An 18,517-nucleotide genomic window follows, 5' to 3' on the forward strand; every position below is an offset into this window, starting at 1 on the left:
GTCATTTTTTAATCACTGACTTGAATTTTTTTTTTTTTTTTACAAAATTAAATCAAAATGTATATTCTGATACTTATAATACATGTACAATTAAGTTTCAATTTGGTCAGAGTTTTTTTTTTTTTTTTTTACATTTGTACAACAATCGCAGCACAGTAACATTACTTTTAACATTGGCAGTGGTTGTTCTCTTATGCCAGACTGGTGTGTGCACTTAGTTTGCATCAAATGTTCTCTTGTAGCATTTTTCAGATGGAAAAAGCAGAGAAGGAAGAAGAACAAGCTACTACCCCTGTCAGCACTGCTCTGGAAAACATCCTGAGAGGTTTAGACTTGCTGTCCAACAACATGGATCAATTGGCATGTATGTTTTAACTTTTTATCCCCTCAGTTTACATTTTCCCCAAAAAGTCTAAAGACATCTGCTCTTCCACGTCTGAGAATGTGATACACTTGGAATAATACAGCGGTTTTTAGATTTTCTTGTAGATGTAGATGTCGGCAGTCCAAATTGGCATTAATTTGACAGCACTGTCTGTCAGAACATGAGTTGTTGATGTGTAGATAGGGGTAACTGAAGGATTTTCACGCAGATGGCTGTCTTGTCAGTCGCTCTGACGTTGTTGCTTAAATTCTGCCTCAGGTGATGGTTGTGGTTAAGTTGGCAGTCACAGCAGCATGCTCTTTTTTTATCACGCTCACTTATAGCCATCAGCTCCTTTAAGCGTCACAGACTCAAAGTGGAATTTTCTAACTATGCTTGGATGCTTGGACTTGTGATGGTGTGTTTGGTTTTGTCTCTTTATGACAAATAATTGTTTTTGGATTTTCTAATACTTGCTAATTAATTATTTTGTCATATACATTGCCCTGCAGAAGTTCTAATAACTCTTGTGCTGTTCTACATTTTGTCACCTTACACCACATTAAACCTATTGCATTTATTTTTTTATGATTAATAATAGTGCTGTGCATTTGTATTCAGCCTCCCTGGGTGAATACTTTGTAGAATTCCATCCTGCTGAAATCACGGCAGCAGGTTTTCAGTGAGTGTTATTACCAGCGTTGCACATACCGAGGCTGACATATCTAATTCTTCTTCTTTGTATTGGATGGAGAGCATCTGTTAGCAGCAAGTTTTAGGCTTTCCCACAGATTTTTAAAAAATCTAGTTTCAGGTCTGGATCTCAGCTAAGATGTACTAACAGATGGATGGAAATGCTTTGATCTGGACCCTCTGGCTTTATATTTTGAGCCAGCGTGGAAAGTAAACCAAATTGTTTTTCAGTCTCTAATATGGTTTCTTCCATAACTGCTTTTTATTAAGGTCCATCCATCTTTCCATCAAGTATGATCAGTTTCCCTATCCTTGCTGCCAGTACCATGTTTCCTAGTGGGAAAGGTGTGTTTATAACTATGTGCACTGTGCAGTTTTTTGCCACACAAGGTTTTGCATATAGGTCAGAAGTCCATCCAACCAGAACACCATCTTTCACATGTTTTTCTGTGTTCTCTGCTTGGCTTGTGTCCAACTCTAAGTCTTATGTCTTTCTTTCAGCAATGACTTTCTTATCCCCACTCTTAAATAAAACTTAAGACAAATAATTGCGACATCTGTTAGCAGATTTTTCCACTTGAGTTGTGTAACTCTGCAGATTAGCTATGCAAAATTTTATTTAACAGAATATAGATGTGCTACCTTGTGTTGATCTATCACATAAAGTTCCATAGTTACTGGTAAGGCTGCGACAAAAGGTCAATAAAAAATGCAGGGTGAGTAAATGGTTTAGCATGACACTATACTTTTAAAACTTTTTTTTTGTCAAGTCAAATCTTAAATTCCTTAGACCTTCTTAGACATGGTTATATGTGCATGTGTTGCTTTTTCTGCGCAAGCTCATTTGTTTGTACTCATCTGTATACAAAAGCATCATCCACTGTAAGTCACACTGACAAGGAAGTAACAACAAGTGATCAGAAAGATGTCAGCGAGCAAATGAAGTCCAGCAAATCTGAGTCATGCAGACATGACAGACTGATGCAGTTTGTAATTGAAGGAGGGAATAAAAAGATACACTGTGTATACAATTACATTTTTCCCTACGCGGATTGTTTTAGCTGCAATAGCAGTTGCCATTGACCCGAGGCTACAGTGACAAATGATACTGGGTTTCTCTCTGCAGTGCGAACCCATCTGAAGCAATGCGATCTGCTCATCTCTGTTAGCCACCCTGACAAAGAGGCATTTCTCCAAAGAAAATCCCAGAGGCGGTGAAGCAGCAGCAGACCGGACTTTGAGCCTAACCTGAGGCGTGAGGAGCAGAGGTAATCTGGGTGGAAAAAAGTGCATAATTGGAAAAAAAAAACAAACTTCAACACATAAGCCAAATGAAGGGTACTCACTTCTGTTTCTTAAGAGAAACAGAAATGAGTATGTAATATGAGAATTACATAATAGTGACCTTTTGAGATTTTGAATATTGTGACATTTGTTTCAGAGGTTATTAAAACATCTAAGAAAAGCAACACACATGCATGCAAAAATTTGCATGCATGGAAGACAGAAACATATGCGAGCACTCACATTAAGCCTGCTGCTGGCGTGGTCAGAGTCCCGCAGGGTACAGCAGACAGCACTGCGGCTGCTCCTGAGAGCACTGGTCTGTGGCATCTCTGAGCAGTAGCGGGGTGTTCATGTGATGGATAATCATCTCCTTCACCCTGAGGAAACTCTAAAGCACAACAGCACACACTGAAAATGACGGGGACCTAATGACGCAGCGGGGCACAAGTCGGCATCACACATTCCCTGAGCTGTGCCACAATATGTGAACTTTTCAGTGAAATGAAAGAAAGCACTTCTTTTTTTTATTTTTTATTTTTATTTAGGTTCACAGTGCATCTTAGCTCACCTTAGAGTTGTTTGTGCCATTTCCGAGAAAATGGAAGTCATTTTGTCTCTGGATCTTAATGTTGAAAATCTTTCCTTGATTTAGCAGCATCAGAGTGTAGGGATGTGCTGAGCCTTGTGAGCTGTCCCTCACTAAGAATGCTCCATCCTTCAATTAGATGAAACCACACAGTCATGAAATTGCTTGTTTTTTATGTCTCACTGAAATGTGTGCATCTCTCTGTGTGTCTGAATATTTTATCAACAGAGAAAATGATGCAGCATCAAACCTTGTTCACCTCCCTGAGAGAAACTTCAGCCTGTTCTCGAGTTATCTTTCCCTTGTACCAGCTGGGATCCAAACCCTGGATACACAGTGAGAGAAAAGCCACAGTAAAACACAAACGTTTTTTTAGATTTCTGCTTGATATTTTTGCAGTATTAGAGACAGAATATGTAGCATGTATAATGACAGCAACCTGACTTGTTAATGCAAAGGTGTTTTTAAGTTCTGTATCAGACTCGGAAAAGGTTTTTGGTGTTGTATTGTACAACATCTGCTGTGCCATCTGCTGTTTTGACACTGAAAATGCACTTGTTGTGTAACTAACTTTAATATAAATCACTGCTGTTTTACCTGTACATGTTGGTTATTGACATGTCCTGTTCTTATTGATTGGTTTGACAGAACGTCTGATATTGGTACAGGAACATGTGGAGTTATATTATTTGTCCTGTAAAAGAAGAAGTAAAAACAAATGAACAGAAAAAAAGATGAGGACAGATAATTAACTTTAACAAAGAAACCCCAATAATTCTTTTTAGGTTATTTTACCTGTTAGACACATGGAGCTTCGGGACTGTTGGTAGTGGTCGCCTCCTGGAAAGTGAGCCAGCATCCAAAGCAACACTGCCCTCTGCTGGATAATTATAGGTAATGTGAAATATAATGAAATGCTTTAGCAACATGGAAACTTTTTTTTATGAACTGTACATACCTAAGCGTGAAACGGCTCTCTGGGGAACCGGAGGTTTTTCCGGCTTCTTATTTGCGGCCCGTTGAAAATTAGATGAGTGAGCTGAAATGAGGAATGACAAACATTAATTGGCTTTGAAGTAAACGCAATCAAAGTTTCTGTGCTCTCATCACATTTCTCCTCATAGAAGCTTTTCATTACCTGTGGGAAGGCAGGGAACTTTAGACACCCTCTGGGGTTCAGGCAGTGAAAAGACTGGATGAAGCCTGTGAGCTTCTCTTTCTTTGGCATTATGCAGATTATCTGCTGTGAGTGGCTTAATAAGAGGAACGACGTAGTTTCCATCTCCTGCGTCCTCGTTAAACTCCTCATAGTCACTTTCACTGTCCTAGTCAGAGGAAAGAGATCTATATGCATTTAAAGTTTGATCATGCTAATTATATTTCACCTCTTTGTGTCACATGGAAAATTTGGTAACACTTTATTTGACGGGGTGTGCAGAAGAGTGACATGACACTGTCATAAATGTGATATAACACCTGTCATGAACATGAAGGAGTCTTTATGAATGTTGTCATGAAGTGTCATTCGGTAAATAATGACATTTTTAATGCAAAGTTGCATTGAAAGTCCATTAAAAGTGCCAATGTTGCATTAAAGTGTCATTATTTACAAAATAATGCAAAGTTGGGACTTTTAATGGACTTTCAATGCATCTTTTAAAGCAACTTACAATAAATGTGTCATTATTTACCGAATGACACTTTATGACAACAGTGATAGACATTCATAAAGACTCCATCGTGTTCATGACAGGTGTTATGTCATGTTCATGTTATGTCATGTTATGCACGCCCCGTCAAATAAAGTGTTGCCGAAATTGTATTAAATGCTTAAATGTAATATTTGTTTTTTTGTAACTAAAACAAACAAACAGCACACACTGAAAATGACGGGGACCTAATGACGCAGCGGGGCACAAGTCGGCATCACACATTCCCTGAGCTGTGCCACAATATGTGAACTTTTCAGTGAAATGAAAGAAAGCACTTCTAGCAAAACTACATACTGTTTCACTTACGAGCTCATCACAGACTTTTTCACCACGCACTGTAAAAATGAAAATTTATTTGATTGCTATCAAATTCCAGAAAATACAGTTGATTGATTTTATTTGCAAAGTTTAAGGAATGGGTTTTTACCTTCTGTCAAATGATTGCTTTTCTTAGATCTGCACATTAAATAAAGGTGAGCTCTTTTTGTTGTTGTTAGATTCGATTTCAGATTACATAAATAACATCTCTTTACTTACTTGGAACCAAAATACTTCCTCCTTTCTTGCCTATTGAGATCTCTTTGAACTTTTGCCAGTATTCTGCAAACCATGAGAGCCAAACAAACAGTATAATATCAACAGTTTAAACTTGTTACACTACAGCCTGTTCTGATTCTAGTTAAATAACATTTATGCCAAACTCACGGAACGTAGGTGATTGGGAACACATGAAGATCATGCTGGATCATATGCTAAAGGAGTTGCATATTTTTGAAATTAGAAAGTCTGTTACTCATTAAGATAATCACTCAGAATGTTGAAGACCATGAGAGCTGAAAACTAACTCACCAGAAATTGTGCTCCAGTAATGCCCCTCTTCAACACTACATTGTCACAGCCGAATAACTTGAGCTGAGAAAACAAAAGCGTATGTTTGATGAAGCACTAAGTAAAGGTTTTAACATATGTTTCTATGCTAATTTTGGACTGAAAATAAAACTACCTTTCTCATATGGGGCATTCTTCAATAAACTGCAATTCAATGCAATGACGAAACGACTACTGCTCTTTGCATTCTAAGGTTTGCCATCATTTCCAGAAAATGAATTGTCTTTAATATCTTAGAATTGCATAAATGCAACGTTAAAAACAACATACGACACAATACGATCTGTCATTGCACCCTATAAAAGAATCGAAACCATTACAGCATTCAGTCAAATTGAACATCATGAAGTATGAGCACTTTTATTAAAGCAGTGGTGTAGCATTTGCCAAGCCAGTCATGCTCAAGCATGTCTTAATACCATGGAGAGAAGACTCACTGAACACACAACTGTTTCTGCCCATGTTACTGCTAAAGTTATTTCTAAAATAACATCAAATGTATTGTTTTAAAGTAAAAGGAAAAAATGAGACATTCAACTGCAAAATATGTTGCTTGGTAAAACACAGAAAATTAGCCAATCGCATAGGAGCAACTCGTTACTTTTATCTCGATTTTGGTAAAGACAATTTGCTGAAGTTAAAACCAAGCATCAAAATAGGGACTAAAAGTAACTTTAAGTGACCTTGAACATACGTAGATGAGAGAAAGGTAACATTTTGTCAAATAACTCACTGCACATCAATCCTTGAAGGACATTCGCTATCGCAGCAGAAGAGCACTACAGATACCACACCAAAGAAAAACAAACTGAGGGTACAGTTTGCGTAAACTCACTAAGATTGGATTAAAACAGTTTGGAAAAACACCTCTGGGTTGATGTGTCAATATTTTAGATGTCACAAGCAGCAGAAACATCCTGCCTTGTATCAATAGTTTAGGATTGTGGTGGTAGTATAATAGAGATGAAAATTGTTTCTTGACAAACTTTGGGTGCAGTTGTAACCACTGAGCATTGTTTGTCACACCCCACCTGAATATTGTTGGTGACCAGCATCCCTTTATGGCCATCTTGTTCCCACCTTTGGGATTTGCAGGTTTGTGTCTTGGATGTATAGCCAACTAATCAGCTAATGATGATTTGACTTCAAAACAAACCAAAAACTGTGAAGGAATGTTTCTGACTTCTTCGTCAATCTGTGCCATCAACAATAAGGATGGTATTACAGGTAAAGGGGATTAAACTTGATGCTAGAAAAATGTCCCCAATAAAGTGGCCTATGTAGTTGCCTGTCGTCTCTGGTGGAAAAATGCTAACTACTATTTGCTGAAGTCACACCATCCCATGTTTAAGTTACAGAACCTCAAAGGTCGCAGGTAAGTTGTAGTGAATCAAAATAAGCATTTATCATTGGGGTGGAACAATCTAAATGAGGTAAAGGTGCAAGACGTAAGAATGATTACTATTTACAAGAAAATTCAGATTATTTCTGTTAAAGATAGTTTCACAAGCCTTTAAAATTTGCTGTATCTTTTATAAACACCCATTTTGGCTTTGTGTAACTTCTAAATAAACACCCACCTCATATGTAGCTTGTTTGAAACATTCCAGAGATCAGTTAACTCATTTATTGTGATGTATAAACAAATTCAACACTTTGTGACACACTAGTTGATATGCTAAATTCACCTAGCTTCAGTAGGTACTTCAAGTAAAAGACTGTAAAAATATTGTAAAACATTAGAGCATAACTGCTGAATGAAGAGCAAAGGTTTACTTTCTTACGCATGAATCAACTCACCTGCCTCATGTAGTCTGCTAACTTTTTTGGCTCCCACGTCATCACGTCGTCTTTAATGGGACCTTCGGTTAAACTCATCTTTGTTTCTTATTAGCAGATTAGCAACAAATGAAGGTTGCTGGGTTGTCTCCACATTACAAAAGACCTAACCATAAAGACTAATACTTCAGAAGTACCTTCTCTGCCAAAGAGACTTTTGACATCCTGTTCTTACCTCTGGTCTAATTAAAGAATGTTTCAGTGGTCATAAAGGCCTATCTTTAGGACAGTTAGTTATTGCAAAGTGTGATGCCTCTAAACACAAAGCCTGCTGATTTCCTCTTGCATTCTAGTAAACCCTATAATAAGTTTGCTAGTTCTGCAAGCACTTTAACAACAGGCATTTAATCTACAAATTTTTTAAACAAGTATAGAACTGGTCAGGTTTAAATAAACTGTGAATCGTCAAGCTCTTTGATTATGCTTTTCCTACACAGAGCAAAGTGTGTTTCCTACACACTTGTTCTGTGTAGGAAACAGAGCAAGCGTTTCCCTTCTTTGAAAGACAGAAACTCTTTTCTACACTTTGTGTAGGAAGGAGTGCGTTTCCTACACACTTTGCTCAGACATTTAAAAATAGCATCCTGTCATTTTATATTACCAGAACAAAGTATAATTTTAAGTTTAATTTAAGGGTAATGACCTTTACTGCAAATCTATTTTGCTAAAGTAGAATATCTCAACATGGATGATTTTCAGATATAGGCATTTTATATTAAAATATACACCTTTTAATACTTTTTATGGAGTCAGTCATAAAAAGTATTTATGACTTTTTATAATACAGTAATTAAAAAGCAAACAAGGCACCACTTAAAGTAGCATACATTCTTTCTGTTCTAGGGTTCTATGTGTCAAAACATGCTAATGAAATCCTTACCATGTCTTATTGTTTTGTCGATGCAACCCTATAACTTCTTACAACATATATTCTTTAAAAAACACTGCCAAGTTACCAACAAATGACATCCTGTCGCTGAGCAGTTCTATGAATCACCTTTATCTTACTTTGTCACTTTTATTGTGAAACCCATAAACATTCAGTGCAACCAGTTACCATCCGAAGTAACTAAATTTGTAAACAGAGTGCACTTCTGTATAATTTAATCTCAGTGTAAATCCAGCTGTTCAAGTAAATGCCTCAGAAGTGCCATAGAGAACATTCGTGAACAAACAGCATCACAAACACCAAGAAACACACCAGAAAGGTCAGGAAATGCAGAGACGTTAAAACCAGGCATAAGGTTTTATAACATCAGAATATGTGAACATCTCACAGAGCACTGCTTTGTCCATAACCTGGACTATGAAAGAGTATGGCACATTGCAAGGGCTCTTCATGTTTGAACTTTTTTGCCTATATACAAGTGCTCTGTAGGAAAACTAACACAATGCAACATGGTGGTAGCAGCGTCATGCTGTCTTAAACAGGCCAAGGTAGCTACTTAGTTGATGGGAGGAAGAATAAAGTTAAATACGGAGACGTCTTTAGGGAACACATAGGGTTTTTTCCCGGTAATACAGCAACTTTAAATATAGAACCAGAACCACAATGGAATAGAAAGATGATTTAAGGCAGATTTATGCGTTAGGATTACCTAGACAAGATCTAGAACTAAATTCAGTTGGATATTTGTGGCAGTGTTTGAACACTGATGTTTACAGATTGACTACATCCAATCTAACTGAGTTTGAACTATTTTGCAAAGATGAACGGACAAAAGTTCAGTCTCTAGATGCGAAAAGCTGGAATGCATAACCTACAAATGTTACAATCTGAAGCAGAACTGAACATGCTTGCTCACAGGAGTGGACAAGCATGTTCAGTTCTGCTTCAGAACTGTTAAAAGCATGTTTGTGTTAGGAGCATGTTCAAAGCCCAGTTCAGCGTGCTTTTAATTAGTTTTTCACAAATACGTGTTTATAAGGAAGGATTAACTGCAAGTTGTCTGGAATACCCATGTGCAAACTGACATGGGAAATAAAATAAATGTCTTTTCCTAAGATCATTGTTCAGATTCTTTCATGGCATTGCGTCAAATTGATGTAACTCACTTTTCATACATTAAATTTCCTTTTAAACTTTCAGTAGGCATGCCTGTGTTAAATAAGGGCCTTAGAATGACATACAGTATGTTGTCAGTTTGAGGATTTATATTTATTCTTTGACCTGGTAAAGATCTAAATACATTTTTGCCTTACACAGAGACCTTCAAGTTTAAATAGTCAATTAGGTTTTTTCTTTCTAAATTGTAACACATTGTGTTCAACGTTGTCTCGCAGCAGCAACTCCGCCCTGCGTCAGCCCCCCTGGTATCTCACACCCAGGTGACAGGGGAGGGCAGCTGGAAGAAGGGGTGATCAATCACTCTTAGATTGTCACAGACCCCCAGGCTTGCCTGGATGAATACATGAGTAGCCCAGGGGGGTCCCAGTGGGAGATCCCCTGCAACCTCCCTCCCTGTTTTCCTCTTCTGTCCAGATTAGGAAACATACACCCCCACAAAAGCTGGGTACTGTGGATGAGGCAGGGAATACAGCAAAAGCAAACAAGGCACCACTTAAAAGTGTTTGTGAAATTAATTTAGAAAGTCCAAATTGCTTGAGAAGTGGCTTTGCAATGGGGAGTCATTGGTCAACTCTCCAGAAATTAAACTTTTTGTGAAAATAAAAAGATTCATTAGAATCTTCTTTTTTTATTTTTATCAGAGCCATAAAATACTTGGTGGAGTGCTGGGTTTAGGTGCACTGGTTTGTATCGTCATTATTACTCAACAGGGCAGCATGGAATATATAAGGCACATTCAAGAGTTTGACGTTGATTAAGATACAGATTGTGACGGCGCTGTTTGAACACATTATGCCAAATAAAAAAAGATATATTTTGATTAAATTAAAACAGTTTCTTTGCTTTCTTATTTTGTATTACTTTAACCTAATATCTGTACCCACAGTCTATTTAGATTTTAGCCTGTAAAGAGTATAGAAGCCCTTTAACCAGCCTAATTTCTGGTAAAGTTCCACAACCCTCTAATGCCCTCTAGGCACAGACCCCTGAAGACTGCAATATCCTTGCCATCTCTCCTTTGAATAAGAACCTGGCAGATTTATGACACACCCAGCTGTGAGGAAGATTTTTAGAGTTCCAGGGGGTCAAGAAGAGGAAACAAATGAGAGGCTCATTCAGGCCAGTGGGCAGAGAAAACAACCCCCTTAGACCTAATTATCTTCAAATTAAAACATTAGAAATATTTGAAATTCTTTTTTTTAATTAGAAAGCAAGTGTTGCAAATATCTACAATGCAATAAATTAACACCAACTAATACAGCCTGTGTAAAAACATTTTTGTTTAACCCACAATCCCTCAAAGAAGCCAGTTCTGAGAGGCAGAAGTGGTAGAATTCCTTCTACTTCTTGCTGGAAAGCATTCCCTAATTCGTCTTTGAATGTAGTCAATACACATTGACATCAAAGTGGTAGTGGATCAGCGCTGGATCAACACCTTGGCTAGGTGTTGATCTGCTGCGTGTTGACTGTGTAATCCTCTCTTTACGTGGATTCAGTCCATTCTTATTGTAATGCGTTAGTTCGATGCAGTAGCGAAGGAATGTATAATTAAGTAATGTATTTATTTATGAAATCAACTGGACTTTTTAAGAGATTTTTATTAAAGAAAGAAAAAAAATGTTTGCGCAAAGGAAACACGGACATTGATTAATAGAAAGTGCAGCTATACAGACAAAAATACAAATATTTACAAACTCATATTTTTCATTTGGGTCCACGGTATCTCCGCCAGACAGCATACCCGTCCCCGGCTTCCCTCTTTGCACACACATGCTTGACTATGACCTGAGAGCAGTCCTCGCAATTCACCCTGCAGCACCAGTGGAACTTGCAGTTGCAGCTGCTCACCACCTCCGCGCGCCTCTCTTCCACTCTCAGGCCGCACTCGTGGCACAGCCGGCGGCAGCTCCGGCGCTCCCACTGGGTCAGCCCGGCTCCGTGTTGCAGACACTCCCTGCCCTCCGTGCCGTGGAGCCCCACGCTGGCGTTCCTCCTACAGTAGTCGGGCGAGTCCTCCAGGTAGATGAGCTCTGTCTGGGCAACACCGCCAAACGCGTCCACGATGGCACCCCGGCTGTCGGCGCTGTTTCCGGCCCTCACGCGCCTCTTGTCGGTGTCCAGCTTTTGCGCCTGGGTGTATTTGATCTTCAAGTAATTGCCGATTTCTCTAAAATCTGACAACTGCGTCCAGCACGTTTGCAGGCTGCAGCTCTCTGACATGCCGTGGCACCTGCAGATGCGTTTCGTCGTTGCCTTCACGGCCTGTGGGAAAATAGAGTTGATCGGCGCATCTACCTTAAATTGGAAATATCCGCTTAAACAGGACGTACTTGCCGTCCTGCCGCGTTGTTGTGCAAATTTACTGCGGCTCTTGAGTCCTGGCCTGTCTCCTGTGCATCCACGTACTGTTTGGAAATCTTTTCACCAAAATCCAAGTTGTCACTGCAGCCACCCCATAACCAACCGCGGCCACCTGCTTGCAGAGAAATCAAGTGAAACGCACTGATTTTACCGCTATTTTAGATCACATTTCGTGGACCTCACCAGTTTTCCCATTATTGGAGACATCGCAGCCACAGTTTTCAAGGTCTCCCAGGCTGCAGTTCCTGCTCAGAGTGTACATGACTCCAGCAGCACTGATGGCATGGACGAAAGATGTTTCTCTGGTGGCTAAATAAATAGACATGGTTACAATGCCAGCAACTCTTCCTTAAATGAATGCCGAAATTAGCCAGAAATTGTACGGTGAGAACAGGCACTGTACAGTTGCACTTTTGCATCCTTTATCGTCAAGAATTTTGAAAAGCATCTGGGAAATAACTACACCCTATACCTCTTCTCAGACCTTTGGGATGGGTTTCGCTGTCAGGGCAGTTCCATCTGTCCCACGCAAACTGGTGTTTGCACTCCTCAATTCCATTGTGCGTGCCCACCTGCACGCTTTTTGCATAGGTGAGGTAGGCCTGTCAAAAAGACCATTTTGTTCATGAGGTGTTCCTGAAATAACAATTAAAGCTGTACATTTTTGTTTACCTTTGGTCCTGTCATTAGGAAGTTACTGGCCACCCTGAGAGAGAAAATAAAGAAATTACTTTGCCCCCCCTTTTTCCGTTATCCCTGTTCTAAATAAGAATCACACATTATGATTGATGTCTTACCAGGCGTGACCCATGTCCATTTTTAGATGGAGAAACAGAATCCAAAAAATTAAATGGGCCATTTTCATTTGCAGCACAATCCTATAGGAGAGCTTTGAAATTTGGATCCGCGTGCCGCAAATTTTCACTTTATTCCAACAAGGCACACATGGAAGACTTCTTCTTTGTTCCTCTGGTCCCGGGGAAGCTGATTGGGTGTCTTGGATCAGGAAACGCCTTTATGCGCACTTCAAAAGGGTGGCCCACTCTTGCCCGGGGCTGCAGGACACCAATATACAAACTGTGGAATCAAAATGTAACATCTGACAGAAGTGACTGAGTCTTGCAGGTTGCACAAAATATTTATTATACAAAAATGTATAATTTCTTACAAAAACTTCAAAACCAAACGTGGGTTCCCAAATTCTGCGTGAAGCTTTTGCAGAGTCTGGTTTTTAATAAAATGTTTTATATATAAATTCCAATCAAAAATGGAGAAAGTGCAATAACAGGCGTCTGCTTATGTCTCATTTCCGAATCCAAATAATATATCCACTATGCAAAAAAGTCGCTGATAAATCCATAAGGCTTAAGTAATCACATGTTCATGGGTAAATGGCAGTCACTGTCGGCGCGTCACGGGTTTGCGCTTGGTTTTATTGTGGCGTTTCCCTGAGCCGTCTTTACCCGCGCAGTAATATTTAGTGACAACCTGCGTGCATTTTTCACACTTGACTGTGCAGCACCAGTGAAATTTGCAGTTGCAGCTGCTGACCACCTCGGTGCGTCTCTTCACCACTCTGAGGCCGCATTCGTAGCACAGCCGGCGGCAGCTCCTCCTCTCCCTCTGGGACACGTTCCTGACGCCCTTCAGGCACTCCCGCCCCTCTGTGCCTTGCAGTCCCAGACTCAGGTTCTTGATACAGTAATTTGGGGAATCCTCCAGATATACGAGCTCCGCTTTGGAGATGCTCCTAAAGGCGTGCGCTATGGCTCTCCTGCTGTCCGCACTATTGCCCGCTCTCATTGGCTTCTTGTCCATCTCCAGCTTCCTGGCGTGCTGGTGCTTCATCCTCAGGTAGCTCCCCACCTCCCTGAAGTCGGCCAGCTGCATCCAGCAGGTTTGGATGCTGCAACTTCCAGACACCCCATGACATTTGCAGGCTCTCCTCATGGTTGCTATGACCGCCTGTCAACAGAAACAGAGTATTGACGTGGATTACGCACAATCTTAAATCTTTGTATATGCATAAACGCCAAACTTCAAACTATCTCAGCAAATCTTACCAGTCTTCCCGCCTCGTTGTTGTGGAGGTTGACTGCTGCGCGTGCATCATGCCCATCTTCCAGGGCATCCACAAACTGTCGGGAGATCTTTTCTCCGAACTCTATGTTGTCACTACAACCTCCCCAAATCCATCCTCTGCCTCCTAAAGCCACAAACATAAACAAACAGATTATCATACCATGTCAAGTACATGTTTTTTTTTTTTATTACTTTTGTTTAATGATAAACAGATACTACTAATATATTCGGACCTGTCTGGCCAATCCTTGAGTCATCGCAGCCGCAGCTCTCAAAGTCCCCCAAACTACAGTTCTTGGTGAGCGTGTACATCACTCCAGCTGCGCTGATGGCGTGCACAAACGAGGTCTCTCTTGTGGCTGCAATATGTGATAGACACAGATCAGTTAAGAGACTTTACTTGGATACGTAATTTGGTTATATAAATGCGTAAAAGCTCATTTCGCACAAGGTGGCGTGAGCGCACACCCATGAAATTCAAATATAGACGATTTCATTCCGATATATACATTTTAATTAGTTCTAAGTGCGGGTGGATATTATGAGACGTACCAATTCGGAGGCTGTTAAGTGTGGATAGCTTAAGTGTGCTTTCTGGACAGTTCCACTTCTCCCAAGCGAATTGGTGTTTGCACTCTCGTATTCCTCTCTGTGCGCCCATCTGTACACTGCTGGCGTAGGTAAGAAACGCCTTGAGAGAGAGAGATGTTTTGTTTTTTTTTCCGTTTATAATCACTACCAACAAAAAATGTTAAACATTCCTAAAATTACAGTATTTTGTACAAGCGACAGCCGTGTAATTACCTTTGGACCAGTCATAAGAAAATTATTCACTGTCCTGTGGGGAGAAAACAAATATATATATACGTTAATGCATGAGATTCGAAAAGCCAATAGAACATAATGTAAAATGAACCAAAAGTAACGGACTTACCAAGTGGAAGCAAGCTGAAAGAGACAGAGCGTGGACAAGGCCATGGCTGAGAGGATATCCAGTTGCGCCATGGCAGATCTTTTGCTTGTGTTCCAAATGTATGTACCGGGAGGAAATAAGACGGCTAATGGTGCTGCTTCCCTGCTCTGACTATACTTATATGCTCCTACGCGGCTGATTGAAAGATTTGTCCTGCAGGTAACGTCTCGCTGTGAAAATGCGTCAATGACGAGCTGAATTGCCGCGTCCCATTGACAAACAGGAGCCGTCGGCGCATGAGTTGCACTTCAAAGAAGTTGCGCAGACTGTTAAACAGCCCCTCATTCACCTGTCGCTCCCAGGCTCCGATCCCTATATGCTTTTCCCACGAATACAAGCTTATGAATGTAATTAAGTCCGAGCACAAGTTCTCATGAATCGCTAAATACAACTATAAATGCAAGCATGGCAATGTTATTTCAGGGCCGCAGAATTCTGAAACTGGAGCGCAGCATAACATTAAATAAAAACATACCATGTTGAGCACCCTCCCCCCCATTCACCCCCAAAAAAAGAAGAAAAAAAAAAGAAACTGCCTACAATAATTATATCTGTTCATGTTACTGAGGGACAGTGCTGTGTTCATGAAATGTTTGGGAAATGGGACCGGTGTCCCATGGGCGGACACCCTGGTATTGCAAAGCCGTAAAGCTTTTCAGACTGGACGCCATGTAGTCATGTAAATACCGCCTGACACGTTGGCGAAATTGACATGGTCGTGATAATGGGATAATAGATGATTCTCTAGGAAACAACTCGGTGTGAAAAAAGTCTGGAATTTACAGGAGCATAAACATTTGTTTTTAACGTTAAAATGCTCCAGTGTGGTTATTTTATTGGACTTGATCTAATTCGACATTTTCTTTTCTTTACAAAAAAAAATGCAACAATAACAAATTAGCATTTTCAATATGAATGGATGGATAATCCATTTAGTCCTACGTCTAATTGTCTTAATTACGCACGATCATTCTCCTCTTCAGCACTCATCCCGACAGTTTCTGCCATTCCACAAACTTTTACGTTTGCGAGCGACGTCTAAGCCAGTGATTAACGTTACACGTCTCCCATTAAATCTCTTCTAAAACACTCAAAATCCCTTAAAACAACAATCCACTCATCGCGCTGGACAATAGGGGAGGCGATCGGGACGGCCGAGGGCGAAGATAATCCTTTCTAATTAGATATCACCCACATTCATTTTCGTGGATGACTGAAACCAGGAGCCCTCCGTGATTTGCGCTTAACGAAGAGCGTTTAAGAATTTAAATGAGTCAATAATAACACACAATAGTTGTTTTTTTTAGTGCTGAGTGGCTCAGAAACATCGAAACTATCAACAAGAAATGAAGTGGCCGTCAAATATTGTTGCCGGTTTTTAGCCTTTTATCGGGTTGTTCTCGAGGAGATCAGCCACAACATTGTTAACATCAACATGCATAACTAAATTAATACAGCATAGAGCTATTATGGGTTTTAAAGGTTTGGCATTGTTTCTTGAATACACGTTGAAGATGTGGTATTTTAACACATCTCGCACACATTAGACCATTCGGGCAGCGTTGATTTATGCTTTGGAGAGTGAGGTGAGAGAACTGGAGCAATAAAGGCCCAGGAGGTGACAGTTCTGACAGGCCGAGTTTAGGTGACAGGAGTGGAGACGCCATCCCGGAGGTGTGGGGGTGGTGGGTGATCATGGCAGGTGATCTTTAACTAAATGACCCAATGTAATGGCTAGATTTACTATAACTGAATTCTGTAGTAGGCTGTTTGCGGCTCATCATAAGATAATGTTTGGATTATAGATTTACTGGTGATTTTATCAATCTTGATCTACTTCAATCAGTGTAATCCCGATGCTTCTTATCTTCTAGCTATCAAAGCTTTTCAGTTCGCTGTTCTCATCCTCAATTGCTTTCCATGGGATTATTATTATTATTGTCCACCAGTGGTAATATTTTATTGTCATATAAAAGAACATCAATAATTTTTCATCTAATGACTTAATTTTCCCTCACATCCATTTTTGAATAACATCCATACAAGTACTTTTTCTGATGTTAATATGTCAGAAGACACGTCATGAGAATGTTTGTAACTTTGTAAGGCAATATGGAAAATAATCAGAAAACTCGGAAAAATATTTTACAGTTTGTCTTGCATCTTGGTGACATTTGTTGTAATGTAGTATTATATAAATAGAACAGAATTGAATTTAACTTGTTTTCATGTCAGTGTACATTATTCATAAAGACTTGAAAAGTTGAACTTTTTGAGCAGTTCCACAGTTCCACTTTTAAATCTGTAAACACACCGCTCTGCAATGACTCAGGAGCATTTTTAAAAACCATTGTTACTGGAAACAATTTGTCATTGCACCTTTATTTTTTAGAAATTATTCACACCTTCTCTTTGTAGGTTGTAGTCTGCTTAGGCTCAACTGAGAAAAATATATAAAAGCAATCTGTTTAGTGAAAGCACATATATGATCAATATTTTTTGAGAACCAGATGCATTGTGTAAAGGAGCAGAAAGAAAGCTTGATGTCTTGCCAGCATGTATAGATACTTTGTAGTAGTATTGGATGAACTTTCACCCTGCAAACGTAACAGGTAGATCTACAATAGATAGGGGCTTGTGAAAGCTCTTGCTTAATTCAGTAAGACAACACCAAAAGAGATTCAACTCGATATTTTACGAGATCGTGACTCACGAGATTTTGAATGACACACTAATGCCAGTTCATTTCAGAGATCTTCAGCCAGCTTCGACTTTGTCAATTCTGCTCACCATAACTTTCATAATATAAACCAGAGTGTTAAAAAATGTCAATGTGAATTGAAATTTGACCAATCTAGCTATATATTAGTTTAAAACTATCGCATTTCTTCAGTATTTCAATAGTTTTTTAGGTCGTAATTAATATTACCCACTTGATTTATATATCTTTATGTGAAATATGAAGCATTAATATTTCACATTAATGCTTCATGTGAAATATTTGCATTAAAAAATAGCATTTAAAAAAAATGCCAATTAAATAGTTGCATTAAAAAAATAAAAATCTAATGAAATCATTTTTTTTTTTTAATTAAACTCTTATTTTTTATGGCAGAGGGACCTTTAGGGTAAACTCATGTTGAGTGTTTTGTCCAAGCTTACTGTGTAATATTCACAAAGTGACCCCATCAGATTTCTCACACACAACTACTTTTTAAAGTATTACAAAAACACATTTTGCAGAACTTTTTAAATTAGCCAAAGCAACCTCTTATCTCAGTGTTGTCCTGTATCTTCAGTGATTAAATGCTTGTTGTGTCCATGTAATGCTCAGAATTTTGTCTGAATGTCTGTCAAAATGTGTCAAAGCATCACTTAAATAAATGATTATATTTTTCACAAATTTACCAATTAAGAACAGTTTTCCTTTAAGTAATCCAACATTAATTCACTGCCAGTAGTACTGTGCAATAAACATCCAATGTACTAAGCTTTAAGCAAGAACCTCCAACTGGAAGGAACTTCTCTAGGCAAAAGAACTGCTTTTGTGTTGTGATTAAAGCTTGTGATGAGATAACATTAGGCAGTTGCAGAAACTAAAGTTTAAGTTGTTCTGTCGATTGAGTAAATCCTATCCTGGACCCACAAAATAAGGATAGGTGAA

The 18,517-nt window shown here is 39.3% G+C and overlaps 3 protein-coding genes across 5 annotated transcripts; all 3 read right to left on the bottom strand.

The window, feature by feature from the left end:
• Nucleotides 1-20: 20 nt before the first annotated feature.
• Nucleotides 21-7,867, bottom strand: lcp2b (lymphocyte cytosolic protein 2b). 2 transcript variants are annotated; one of them, XM_032554195.1, is made up of 14 exons: nucleotides 7,331-7,867; nucleotides 5,492-5,554; nucleotides 5,348-5,394; nucleotides 5,180-5,242; nucleotides 5,070-5,098; nucleotides 4,949-4,977; nucleotides 4,069-4,255; nucleotides 3,889-3,969; nucleotides 3,726-3,807; nucleotides 3,528-3,624; nucleotides 3,181-3,255; nucleotides 2,913-3,059; nucleotides 2,585-2,732; nucleotides 21-2,330 (listed from the first exon to the last, which is right to left on the bottom strand). In XM_032554195.1, the coding sequence occupies exons 1-13, from the start codon at nucleotides 7,406-7,408 to the stop codon at nucleotides 2,607-2,609; spliced, it is 1,104 nt and encodes a 367-aa protein (XP_032410086.1). In that variant the 5' UTR covers nucleotides 7,409-7,867; the 3' UTR covers nucleotides 21-2,330; nucleotides 2,585-2,606. The 2 variants fall into 2 exon arrangements, with proteins under 2 accessions (XP_032410086.1, XP_032410085.1); XM_032554194.1 differs by having other exon boundaries at nucleotides 3,726-3,810.
• Nucleotides 7,868-11,015: 3,148 nt separating this feature from the next.
• LOC116714832 (protein Wnt-8a-like) lies at nucleotides 11,016-12,771 on the bottom strand. 2 transcript variants are annotated; one of them, XM_032555587.1, is made up of 6 exons: nucleotides 12,596-12,771; nucleotides 12,471-12,504; nucleotides 12,271-12,400; nucleotides 11,982-12,107; nucleotides 11,768-11,910; nucleotides 11,016-11,699 (listed from the first exon to the last, which is right to left on the bottom strand). In XM_032555587.1, the coding sequence occupies exons 1-6, from the start codon at nucleotides 12,661-12,663 to the stop codon at nucleotides 11,142-11,144; spliced, it is 1,059 nt and encodes a 352-aa protein (XP_032411478.1). In that variant the 5' UTR covers nucleotides 12,664-12,771; the 3' UTR covers nucleotides 11,016-11,141. The 2 variants fall into 2 exon arrangements, with proteins under 2 accessions (XP_032411478.1, XP_032411477.1); XM_032555586.1 differs by lacking the exon at nucleotides 12,596-12,771 and having other exon boundaries at nucleotides 12,471-12,570.
• A 164-nt stretch (nucleotides 12,772-12,935) lies between these two features.
• LOC116714831 (protein Wnt-8a-like) lies at nucleotides 12,936-17,843 on the bottom strand. Its single transcript, XM_032555585.1, has 6 exons — nucleotides 14,815-17,843; nucleotides 14,685-14,718; nucleotides 14,433-14,571; nucleotides 14,114-14,239; nucleotides 13,862-14,004; nucleotides 12,936-13,763 (listed from the first exon to the last, which is right to left on the bottom strand). The coding sequence occupies exons 1-6, from the start codon at nucleotides 14,883-14,885 to the stop codon at nucleotides 13,197-13,199; spliced, it is 1,080 nt and encodes a 359-aa protein (XP_032411476.1). The 5' UTR covers nucleotides 14,886-17,843; the 3' UTR covers nucleotides 12,936-13,196.
• Between the last annotated feature and the right edge of the window lie 674 nt (nucleotides 17,844-18,517).

Source organism: Xiphophorus hellerii, chromosome 23 (genome assembly GCF_003331165.1).
Source record: "Xiphophorus hellerii strain 12219 chromosome 23, Xiphophorus_hellerii-4.1, whole genome shotgun sequence".
NCBI classification, from domain to species: domain Eukaryota; kingdom Metazoa; phylum Chordata; class Actinopteri; order Cyprinodontiformes; family Poeciliidae; genus Xiphophorus; species Xiphophorus hellerii.